The sequence below is a fragment of the Chelmon rostratus genome, chromosome 5 (assembly GCF_017976325.1).
Source record: "Chelmon rostratus isolate fCheRos1 chromosome 5, fCheRos1.pri, whole genome shotgun sequence".
NCBI lineage: Eukaryota > Metazoa > Chordata > Actinopteri > Chaetodontiformes > Chaetodontidae > Chelmon > Chelmon rostratus.
This window is the reverse complement of record NC_055662.1, coordinates 18,236,874-18,249,205: the sequence shown is the minus strand read 5'-3', so window position 1 is coordinate 18,249,205 and position 12,332 is coordinate 18,236,874. Positions and strand designations below refer to the sequence as shown.

General features: G+C 44.5%; 1 protein-coding gene across 1 annotated transcript; it reads left to right on the top strand.

Moving 5' to 3' along the window:
- Positions 1-234: 234 nt before the first annotated feature.
- mapk4 (mitogen-activated protein kinase 4) lies at positions 235-11,569 on the top strand. Its single transcript, XM_041937554.1, has 8 exons — positions 235-601; positions 1,198-1,373; positions 6,573-6,717; positions 8,427-8,509; positions 8,795-8,873; positions 9,136-9,355; positions 9,990-10,155; positions 10,622-11,569. Exons 1-8 carry the CDS (start codon positions 235-237, stop codon positions 11,567-11,569), a joined length of 2,184 nt encoding a protein of 727 aa, XP_041793488.1.
- The last annotated feature ends 763 nt before the right edge of the window (positions 11,570-12,332 follow it).

The window sequence follows — 12,332 nt, the reverse complement described above, 5'->3', positions numbered from 1 at the left end:
CCTAATACTGCCATCACCTCTCACCAGACTTGTTTTGGCACTGAATGTGGGTCTACATGAGAACATACATCTAACATGCACCAGCTACCTAGAGGAAAATCAGGTCTCTAGTTGAAGCTCTGGACTCACCAGCAAGATTATGTGCATAAAACAATAACAAAGCACTTATAGTCAATCTTGAGGTACCTTGAATCTATCTATCATCTGTTCCTAACACCTCCAGATTGAGCTATCATGGCCAGACAAGATGCCCCCCTCTTCCTCCATGGCTTTGACCTGGGTGGCCACTTTGTTGACCTCCGGCCTCTTGGCATGGGCGTCACAGGCTTGGTCCTCTCAGCTCTGGACCAGCGCACTGGACAGCGGGTGGCAATTAAAAAACTGGTGATGCGTGATGCCGTGACAGTGAAACACGCCCTGCGGGAGGTCAAAATCACTCGGCGGCTGCACCATGAAAACGTGGTGAGGGTTCACGAGGTTTTGGCGCCATATGGACGACCACTGCCCAGAGACCCAACCCAGCTGAGTGCCCTGTACATCGTCCAGGAGTGCATGGAGACCGATCTGGCACGGCTGCTGGAACAAGGACCACTACACACAGGTATGGGAAGCAGAAGGGAAATAGAAAATTGCAAATAAACAGAATATAATTATTTTATTTTAATTTTGAGAGTTAAAGTTGCATTTTTGCTACAGTATGGTGCTTTGTCGCTGCCCTGCTGGCTTTGCTTACACTGTGATTTGTTGGATTTAGCAGCAAAGCTTCTGAGACAGTACTTTATCATCCACATCCACAATTCACACATTGGAAAATCACATTACAGTCATTCAGGCCTTTGCTTGTTTGTTTTGCCTTCATAAAATGCTAGGTAACTATTGGAGTGAGACATCATTTTGGCATATGTGCAAAATAGTTTTGCCCATTGCCACACATTAGAAGATGTTCTCATTCATAAAGTCTTTCCTTCACTCATTCATGTTATGTTTTAAATGATGTCACTTTTGACAGATTCAAATGTGGATAGTTATCTAACTCTACTAACTTTACTCAATTAATCATCACATAAGTAAATCACAGTAGAATCCAAAATAAAGGTATGTTTTGCAAATTGCTAAAATGCTTTGACTGAGAACTAAGTATTGTGAGAATAGAAGCAGTTTGGTGTATCCTGATATGTACCTTTTGCCCTTGAACAGGTCACGCTACTCTGCTGTTCTACCAGCTGCTGAGGGGACTGAAGTTCATCCACTCTGCTAATGTCCTACACAGAGATCTGAAGCCTGCCAACATATTCATCAACACAGACCAACTTTTGCTCAAGATTGGAGACTTCGGGCTGGCCAGGATAGTCGACCCTCACTATTCTCATAAGGTGAGAGAGGAGAAACGCACAAGGAAACCCACTGCACACATACACGTGATACACTGCAAGGACATTTACACACTGTGTTAACTCTCGCCACGGAAATCTGTGGTGTACAAACTATTGTAAGTGCTCTGCTTTCAACAGTAATCTGATTTATAAATGTCCATCTAAGCACAAAAAGTCCTTTCTTGGGTTTAGAAATTAGGATAGTTGGCTTATATGTATACTAGAAGCTGGATGTCTGATTTTTTACGGTGCTCAAGACTTTGACTTATGACCGAACATGACATACTGTATAAGCTGGGGGTTTACAATAATCAGCAATGCTTGTACAAATATTTCCAGCCGTAACCTAATTACTCTTAGTGATCTTTTTTGGGGCATGCAAATGTAGCAGATGTGCCAAGCGTTCTTTTGACTAGAGGCCAACAAGCCTGTGATCATTACTCTCTTTAGGCTAACGCTCTCTTAACAAGTTTTAGATTAATTTCATGAATTCATAATCTTCAGAGGACAAGCCGGCATAGAAGTGTGGACCTGCGCACGTGGTTCTGGCTGCATTGATTTTGTTAGAGAATGGTACTTTTTGATACTTGTTCTTCACAAATTAATCATGCTATAAATAGTCATAAAAGTTGATAAAGTTTGGAGGATTTTTCACTCTCCTCATTGCTCCGACGCAGTGTGAGCCGTTCTGCTGCTGATGAATGAGTCGAGGGACAGTATTGTAATATTAAAGACTATCTCTGCTCCCTCTTATTGAAGTAGAGCTGTTATCAAGGAAGAGACGGCAACTCCTCAAGCCCTGTGTGGTTATCCGACAGCGCATAAACCTTTGTCTGTGTGCAGAAACAGATACGTGATGGGATGGGATACTGCTGCGAAAGAATCCTCCTGCAGAAAATCAGGGGGTTTCGCACGTGTTTTCTGCACCTCACAACTGAAGCTCAGAATAATTGATCTGTCTGTCTGGAGTCCTCTTGGGTGACATCGTAGACATCACCAGCCTGATTCTGACAAAGTGCTTTGGCAAATACAGCCAGAATTTCAAAATCTCAGTCTTCAAGAAGTGTAACTGCAACACCTCTTCGAAGGATTCTACATACTGCGACTGCAGTACAGCCGAGTCGTCTTTTTTTCTATGACTGGCATCTCCGATTACACATCCCCAAGTTCTGATGCAGCCGATGTGTGTCTTTCACATTGGGTCCGACCCTGCTATTAATGTTGTCTTCCTAAACCTGGTATCAGGTTTTGTGCTTATCAAACCCTGCGATTAGCCTGTCCATTGTAGATGAAGGCTTCTGAGAGATTAATGTGACAATTTACTGCTCCATTGTGCTGCTCTATTATACACAAAGATCCCACAGCAATACTGTAACACTAGCAGGGCAGTATGTGTGTGTGTGTGTGTGTGTGTGTGCGTGTGTGTGTGTGTGTGTGTGTGCGTGTGTGCGTGTGTGCGTGTGTGTGCATGTGTGTGCGTGTGTATGTGTTTTGGGCCTGTGCATGTGGAGAGGAGCTCTTGTGAAAGACGATCTTTGTCTGCCCGGAACACGGGACTGGGGATCAGCTGGGTGCAGACACAGGGGGTGCGTTTGGAGAGGAGGAGGGAGGGGGGAGGAGGGGTTGATGAGAGTCGGGGGTGGGCAGATGAGGAGTAAAGGTGAGGAATGTTGAGTCATGGAAGGGTGAAAGAAGGAGAGGTGAAAAGTACAAAGGCAGAGAAAGGGAGGTCGAGAGGGAGGATGAGCAAAAGTGCAAAGAGGAGGAACAAGGAAAGTGAGGACAAAAACAAGATGAAGGTAGTCTGGTTTGTGCAGGACGGCCGAAACAATGTTTCAGTTTCACTCTCTTCCCCATTCTGTGCATGTGTTTGGATGGCATTTCTGATTTTTTTTAAATCCAGGGTCATGACAAGTACAGTATTTCAGCTCCTGCAGAAAGTATTTTTCCCTCTCCTGGTGCTGCAGTATCAGCCTCTTCCTTTGCAGACTTCAGTCTCAAAGCTTTGATAACAGGGATGCATTAATAACCAGTAAGAGTGCTGGCTGCACATTTCACTCCAGTTTGAAACCTGACTGCTGACAGCACTGCTGACATGGTTTGAATTGTTCTGAGCTGTGAGTTCGTCATAGCGGAGTCTGTCCCAGCTGATGTGTCTGTTGGCCAGCAGAACATCAGTTTGTCATTGTTCATTAGCATACGATTGTATTACAGTATCACAGTTATGTGTGTGTGTGTGTGTGTGTGTGTGTGTGTGTGTGTGTGTGTGTGTGTGTGTGTGTGTAAGATGATGCTGGGCTATTTGTGATGCTGTGTTGACACCAAAGCAGATGCCTGCAGTGAATGTGCTTGCATCCTCTCTTGTATTTAATAATGCAGAGCCAAAGCACCATTTTTTCAAACATTTTGTGGTAATGGACGTGGGCAGCATTGACCTCAGCTGTGATGAAAATGCACAAACAGTATTAACTGACATATTAGGCCATAAAGCAAGACTGGTGGCTCTGTTTTTGTCACTCATTTATATTGCTCTCAAATAGGGTGCCTGCATCACAGTCAACCTTAATCAGGTTTTATATTACGTCATGTTGGACAGTAAGAGTTTAGACTCACAACTGAATGATGTTCCCTCTTTTCAGTTAACTATTATGGCTATTGCCTTGTCTTAGTGCTTCTACAGTATCTTACAGTGTCCGTGCGTAATCACAGTGGTTTTTCTCAGCACACTGGGACTCTGCAGTCATCAAAATGAGGCTGTTTGACGAGCCGTCTAGATGTGTGCCTCCGACTACACATACAAACATTTACTCAGGCAAGGAGGGATGACAGAAAGGTTGAGAGGAGAGAGAAAGGAAACGGAGCCTGAGAGAACATTATTTGTGATGCTGTTTGTGGTCTAAACCGGTAGGAACTTTGCTTTTTCTGTCTGTGTGTGTGTCACCTGCTGAGGCAGCGCAGGATCTGCCCAGAAGAAATTATTCATGACCTGGATGAAGGATGGAAAGAAAGAAGGAGAGGAAAGGTGAATCAGGAGAGGACGTTGGAAGAGAACGAGAAAAGAAGGGGCCGAAAGGGAAGGGAGACATACAGAAAGATGCAGCAGGGGTAGACAGGTAAAGAGTAGCAGAGTAGAGCTGTAAGAAGCGAAGGGGGGGATGGAACAGGTGAGAAAGGAGGTGAAGCATGATGGCGGAAAGAGACAGATGGGGTGAAGCACGAAGAAAAGAGGAAAGGGAGGGGAAACAGTCATAGCTGTCGATGGTGACGTAGAGAAACACTGAGGTGAGTTGAGATTAAAGGAGCGGATGGAGGGGAAAGTGGGAGGTGATGACAGCTGGGAGAAGAAAAAAGAGGAGGAAGGAAAGAAGGAGTGCTGAAAACCAGCTTGGAACTGAGGCCTAAATATATATTTTTTTCTCTTTTGCAAAGCAGCTTCTGAAAACCAAAGCTGTTTTCTGATTAACTTTTATCATCAAATAATATGTCATCCTGAAAATGTTGGGTCTTTGGCATGAAACATGGCCACCCTTTGAAAGTCACTATCTGTCAAATGCTTGCCGGGAAGCAGAAAGGAGAGCTCAGATGTAGGGAACAAGCAGAGAAGAGGGCAGAGAGGGACAGACGGAGAGACGACAAGGTGAGCGTATGTTTGTCAGGCCATCATTGAGCACTCAGCATCAGTTTCTGCTCTGTCATCTGCTGGCACACATAGAGGATAACAGGCCGCGATGAGGGAGGGCGGTAAGTGAGGTGCAGCGAGGGCCGAGGAGCCGTGGAAAGAGAGAGGGAGTGGAGAGCGGGTACACATGACGTAGGGGTACCGAGAAAAGGAGAGGCGGCACAGGAGGAGCAAAGAGTGGGAGAGAAGAGAAAGAATAGAGCTGGGAAACTGAAGTTGCTTCATGTTTGCAGCTACTCAGCAGGGCTGTACAACCAGGCAACTCATGTAACATCTTGTATTCGGGGAGTAATGTAATGTAAGAAAGCTGGCCCGGAAAGACTCCCAGGTCCATTTCTGGATCACTTTCTGACATCCCTTTTGAGTATGAAAACTCATCTGGGCCAGGATAAATCCCATGCTGACTATATGGCATAAGTCCTAAATTGAGTCCTTCTGCAAGAGGCACCAGATAGCGAGGGAGAGAGGTGAACGGTGAGACTGAAAGTGGAAACAGAGATGTTGGGACTCCTTTTCCAGCCATGAAAATAGTGTGCCAGTAAGAAAAAAGTGATGTGTCCACAGTTTCTGTATTATGTCTGTCATCATGAAGCAATTCACAGCAGTTAAATGGGAAAGTATTGAAAGGAAGTTAACCATCAGCTGTCAAGAAATATAAAAATGCGAGAAGATGTGTCTAATTATAAGCATATTTTTGCTGTGCACTGTTTAGTCTTCTAATATCATGACTGTCAACAAGTTTTAAAACCTGGGGCAGTAAAGTTTGGCTCAGGAGAGATACAAGGGCCGGAAATATAATAGTACACTTATATAGATTTTGTAAAGTCCGAGAGTGGAGCAATTTCAGAGAGTGAGAGGTGGAGTGACATGTAAGAGGCAGCATTAATGATTGCAACAAAAAGCACCTCATTATGAATAAACCCGGTTTGTGTGTGAGTACCCTTGTGTGCGGTTCATCTCCATGCACGGCGTCATCTGTGTTATTCAGAAGGTGAACATTTGCAGATGTAAAAGGCAGAGAAGGGTCTTGTCAGGGCAGCGCCTAATGAGAGGACGTGTGTTGTTGTTGAGCCGAGCATCAAAGGCTCGCTGAGACTCGGTAACTGCAGGTAGAGACTCGTGGTAATGTTGTCTACTGCAGAGTGTATCCAGAAGCCAGCGTCCGCCCTCATAGATGACATAAAATGATGAAGTGTTTGCATTTGGAAATCAAAATATCTTTTGTGAGCTTTAATTTCATTTTGCAGCTGACATTACTGACTTCACGGTGCTTCCATTCCAACAAATATAACTACCAACAAACTGCCAGCTGGATGGTGATGAATATGAGCAACTTGAGCACCTCATACACGTGCATGCAGACTTACATGTACACTGCTGGAATGGTATCAATGAGCCAATCTGTTGCATGCTCATCACTAATATAACTGCAGTATATCATTCTGTCTTTTAACTCACCTCTTTCTTTTTCTCTCTTTCTCCTGCTTCTCCCTCACTCACCCCCTCACCTGCCTCTCCAGGGCTATCTGTCAGAGGGTCTCGTAACTAAGTGGTATTGCTCCCCCCGTCTGCTCCTGTCCCCCAACAACTATACCAAGGCCATAGACATGTGGGCTGCTGGCTGCATACTGGCTGAGATGCTCACTGGACGCATGCTGTTTGCAGGTACCTCAGCTGTTTGTCATACAGCCAATACACAGTCGTTATGACCTTGATGTCCTGCAGAAACATTATGACATTGCTGATCATTAATTTCATGACATAATGAAACGTGATCATATCATCAGTATTCAGCAGCAATACTGTATTACTGAAAGTTGAGAGCTTTCTGGATAATGTGTTCCAAGGGACTGGCAATTCTTTTTCTAATATCTGTTATTCGGCACATCTGTGTGGTCTGATTGTGTTTTGGCTCCCATAAAGGACAGTGCACGTCAAAGATAAGATAAGAAACCTTTTATTTGGACGGCTTAATGTGATGTTAGCAATAAAGATAACCATGGAAAGTTTTTAAGCGTGAACATTGTACTCTTGCGTGTACATTTGGAGCATCACTATCTTCAGTATTGGTATGCACGAATGAGAAAGTGACGCCAGACCATCTTAGCAACAATATACACCTGCCTAAATAAGATGAAATACTGACATCAGTGGCTTAGTGAGTACAGTAGTACAATCAGATAGCTCTGTTGTATTGAAGCACATCTTTTGTGTCCTTCATTTACTAATGTAAAGTTTTAGCAGGAATGCAAAAAAAGTGCTTAAAGACAACATCGCAAGGTGACATCAAGTGAAGCTAAGGAGAGTTAGTCTTTCCAGAGTGTCCTCGGCCAAAGATACTTTATTCTCTGTCTGCAGGCTACTTCTTTGCCTGACCAGAATAACAATGATGATAGAGAAATTCTCGCTGTCTGAAGCAGATGTACTTCCTCCTGACAGGCAGATTTGACCTCCACCAGCCCTCTACACCACAGGCGAGGTGGTGCCATAAACTCCGATGGCGTCATCCATTCCCTGGTGTTCACTCTCTGCTTTCACACATCGACTGTTAGAAATGCGTGCCTTGCTTTTCACTTTACCGCCAGAGTTTAGAAGGCACAATATATTTTTGTTTACCATAGGAGAAGTGATGCAGTCCCATCCAAATACACTACTGCTTGCCTGTGGAGTGGTGAATATGTTGATATAGCACCACCTGCTGGTGTGCAATAGCTTGTTGGAAGCATTTAAATGAAAAATGTTGCACTGGCTGGAGAGATGCTATTGGACCGCTCTGCACCGAGCCGAATGAGGTGCTTTAAAACAGCTATTCTCCAGCAGCTGTCAAAAGTTAAATGCATTTTTCCCAGAGTTGAGCATGACAGCATCTCCGTCAACAAACTCAGATGGATGTTTTAGGTTAGAGTGGTTTAACTGGATCATAATCAGGGTAAATGTCTGCCAGTATTAGATGCATGTTCGATTTGTATAAAGCCTCCAAAGAAGTGCTGCCCAGCAGGTTGTACTGTGGAAACAAGATTCCCCAGTACACAAAATACCTAATGTCGTTGCACAGTTTGGGTGTGACCAGAAAAACGACATGCTGGAAATTTCAACCATTACTATTCTACTCGCATTTGATTCAGGGTGGTTTTACTCTTAAACAGAGAAGGAGAAAAAACCATTAAGATGCAAGAAGTGGCATTTTATGTGATTTCAGCAGAGTTGAAGTTGAAGTGGCTCCTTACTTACTATTTCTTTCACTTGACAGCTCACAACTCCTCGTTATTTCTCTTTGACTCTAATTGGTCACCTTCTGCTTACTGAAAGCAGAAGATAAACTGATTCTCAGTCTCTTCTCTGCTTGTCTCTGATTGGTCGGCTCCCCCTCCCAGGAGCTCATGAGCTGGAGCAGATGCAGCTGATCCTCGACACCGTGCCAGTGCTGAGAGAGGAGGACAGGCAGGACCTGCTACAGGTGACGCCTCAGTGGCTGCTGCTGCTCGTCATATGTCTCCGAGCTGGTTGTTTAAATATGCAACAGGGTGTCCTTGTCATGTTCAGTTTGCAGCTTTGGGCGAGAACGATTTAGTCTGCAGTTTAAATGTGCATTCTTTCCGATGTTGCTTTCAACTAGAATCTGCTTTACAGTAGCAATTAAATCAGTGGAGCACCTTGAATCTTTTAAAGAATTGTACAAAAACGAATAACCACAGCAGAATTATGTACACATTTGACCCCACTGTCATCCCTCCTTTCCCAGGTGATGCCTTCATACGTCAGTCATGGATGGAGAGTCAAAAAACCCTTTTCTGAATTGCTGCCTGAAATGGATGTTCAAGGTGAGCGGTGGGAATTGAGTAGTAAGAAGAAGAGGGAGGTCAAGCAGTGTGAAATAGAATGACAAGTAAGAGTAATGGAAAGTGTGAGGAGAAGAAACACAGATACAGAAGGATGAAGAGATGATAGAGGAGTGTGTCGAGGTTCGGAGGTCTAACACATATAATTTAGCCCTGTGATGATGAAAGACAGCACTTCACGGCCACCACATCTTAATTCTTCTCCTCTTCCTCCTTCACTGATCCCATCTTCTTCTCCTCTCAGCCGTGGACTTCCTCGAGCGCATCTTGACCTTTAACCCCATGGATCGGCTGACGGCTGAAGCAGCACTGTCCCATCCCTTCCTCCAGCAGTACTCCTGTCCAGAGGACGAGCCCACCTCGTTGCATCCCTTCCGCATCGAGGACGAGCTGGAGGACAGCCTCATCACCGAGCAGAGCCTCAGCAACAGCAACAGTCAGGCCTCCAGCATCCACTGGGAGAGGTGTGTAGTGAGCTGATGCCATTTTTTCGTTCATTTTTAATATATTTTAATCAGAATCTGTCACTACTACAGTTTGTCCACTAGTGTCTGGTCTATTTGGTGCATTTCTCCTAAAATTAACTTATGACTCTCTGCTTACTGGAGCTAAATACTATTACTATTTTGAGGCTAATCCACAATTATATTGTAGTTTTTGTCACACAGTGTAGTAAAACGTGGGTAAACATTTCTTTGGTTGTAATCCTGTTAATCTGTGTTTCACAAAAGAATTTAGTATTTGAAAAGTCTAAAAATAATTTAACCTTCAACCTTATATTGTTTTGCATGGAGACAAACTGAGCCTCCAAAATATTTTGACCACTTTATCCATCATTTAATCCATCAAACATTTGCCTACAAGTCTTACTTGGATTTTAATTAGTAAAGAATCTCTTTTGTTTTTGTTTTTTTTACTAATTCACCTGTTTAGTCTAAGAATATATTATATTATAAATTAAAGTGCTTTTTTTTATTAAACAGAGAAATGGTGCAAAGCACAATGAGATGCAGGTTCCTGCTGTAAAAAAACAAAACAAAACATAGACTGAAAATACAGCAAGACTAACATAAATGCTTAACTTCTGCCTTCTTGCAGGTACGAGAACAGTTTATCAACAGATGTGTCGTGGCAGCAGTCGGGCGGGAGGTGTCGCTGCATGCCCCCCGGCCACATCACCTCTGACCTGGGAGACACCACAGAGGACGAGGAGGTGCAGAGGGACCCCCGGGCCAGTTCCACCTCACTGTTAGAAGAGGCCCAGGTTGGATATGCTTTCTTATTTACCGCCACACTGACTGATTTATACTTGAGTATAACCATCTTATTTCAATGAAAGAGAGTTGTGAAGAAGTTGGTAAAGATGATTAGGACGAAGGTGCCATGTCAACAAATGAGCTCAGGGCTGAGACACGGTATAAGGCTATACCGTTTCAGGGCAGTGATTGAAAATTAACCACATTTCTCATAAACCCTGTTGTGTCCTTTTTCCTTACTCTTTCTGTGCACACTTTTTTTCTGTCACTCTTTGGAGGAGAACATCACGTTTTGTTTTGGGGGTTTTTTTGCCATAAAGTAATCCTCCACACTGCTCCGCTCTGTGTGACAAATTAGAAAGAGTCAAAGCAGTTCAGGACATAATACAACTGGAATTAATTTCTCACTTTACTATCTTTCCCATTTATCACTTTCTCCCTCCACAACTGCTACTCCCCATCTATCTCATGTAGGTCGACCCACGCAAATATTCCCACAGCAGCTCAGCTGAACGCTTCCTGGAAAACTCTCACTCCTCTCTGGAGCGGGTCTGTGGTTTGGGGTATGGGGAACTGGACTGTGGTCGCTCCTGTGACTACAAAGTGGGCTCCCCTTCATATCTGGATAAAATTGCCTGGAGGGAGGGCAAGCCTCAACACTACTCAGAGCCCAAGCTGATCCTGGATCTGTCTCATTGGAAGCGTAACACGAGCAGCCTCCCTGTGCCTGCTGAGCCTATTGGCGGCAGCGTGGAGGACCTGGGAGAGATGAAGGAGGAGGAAGCAGAAGAGGAGGAGACGGGGGATTTATTCCAGGAGATCTCTCGCTGGGTGGAGAGCACACAGTCTCGTCTGCATTCGCCCAGTCTCAGTCCTTCTTTGGAGCCACATTCGCCCTCCTGCTACACCTCCTCGCCCCCTCTCCCTCTCTCCCCGACTGACCTCCCAACTCCAGTCTTCCACTACACGGAAGTTGTACGACAACCGTCAGCCGACTATGACGAAGACAGACTCAGCCCACTTCCTCCTGTCACTTCTTCCTCCAATTCCATACCCTCACTTCTCCCCTCATCTCCCACCTCCCCACTTCCTCCTCAGTCCCCTCAAACAGCATCTCCCCCCACATCGCCGCTTTTTCCTCCCCGAGTATCTCAACCTCTTTCCTCTACTTCCTCCATTTCCCAGCCAGTAAATGATGACTCCTTGGGGTCACTTCCTGTCAAGCAGAAGGAGCGACTCTTCGACCTGGACGTCTTCATATCCAGAGCGCTGAAGCTGTGCAGGCAGAACAAGGAGAAAGCTGATGGGAAAAAAGGAAAAGAGGGAGGATGGAGGGAAGAAAGCAAACAGCCAAACATTAACAAAATGGTGCCCAGGCTTCCAGGGCACAGAACTCCACCACCACAGACTCCCAACTCATGATGCTGAATTTCAGCTTCAGGTCCACCACAGAATAGCAGCGTCGTGGTTAACACTTCCAAATGCTCATAGTGCTTCACATAGTGAGGGGTGTCCATGGTTGAATATGCTGCTTAAACATCAGACTTTAGTGTTAGCAGCAGTTGTCTTTTTATCACTATTGCAATGAAACGCTACACGCTGTGACTAAAACCCCACAAGAAATCCTGCAGCTTTGTCAAGAGGTGCTCTCAGGCAATAAGAGGTCAGAAAACATTTGGGTTGAATATAAATAACCATGCTTTGCATTGCAAATATCAAGAATTTGTTCTACATGAGGATACTCAGAAATAATCAGCTAATTAATGATTGTGGTATTTGCAGTTTGCTATCATTTGTCAAGTTAAAGACGGGTCAAACTGTGACTTGACAGCGACTGATGCAAACGGTCAGCCTGTTGATGAGAGTTACCCAGGCTATCATGGGCTGGATAACTAACCTACTGGAGAGGGATCACTTGGTTTGCTTTGAATCCCTTTCTGTGTGTCAGCCAGTCAGTCAGTCAGTAATTTTTCCACATGTCAGACAGTCTTCCACTGGTGATGTTCACCGAATAATGAAAGCGACACGGGAAATGCTTTCCAAGTTTCTCTGAATGTATTAACTGAAAAATAATCAGTCAAATTACGAACCGGGAGGATTTCTTTTGTTGCTGTTTCAACACACAGTGACTTAATGAGCTCTGTCTCTGCTACATGCCTTGTAAACTTGTATAAACTGTTGTCGT

Bases quoted from the DNA above. Each gene is read 5' to 3' on its own strand.
- mapk4 (XM_041937554.1), top strand. From the start codon at position 235: ATGGCCAGACAAGATGCCCCCCTCTTCCTCCATGGCTTTGACCTGGGT. The intron at 1,374-6,572 runs GTGAGAGAGGAG...CTGCCTCTCCAG, and splicing joins ACCCTCACTATTCTCATAAG to GGCTATCTGTCAGAGGGTCT. The intron at 8,510-8,794 runs GTGACGCCTCAG...CTCCTTTCCCAG, and splicing joins ACAGGCAGGACCTGCTACAG to GTGATGCCTTCATACGTCAG.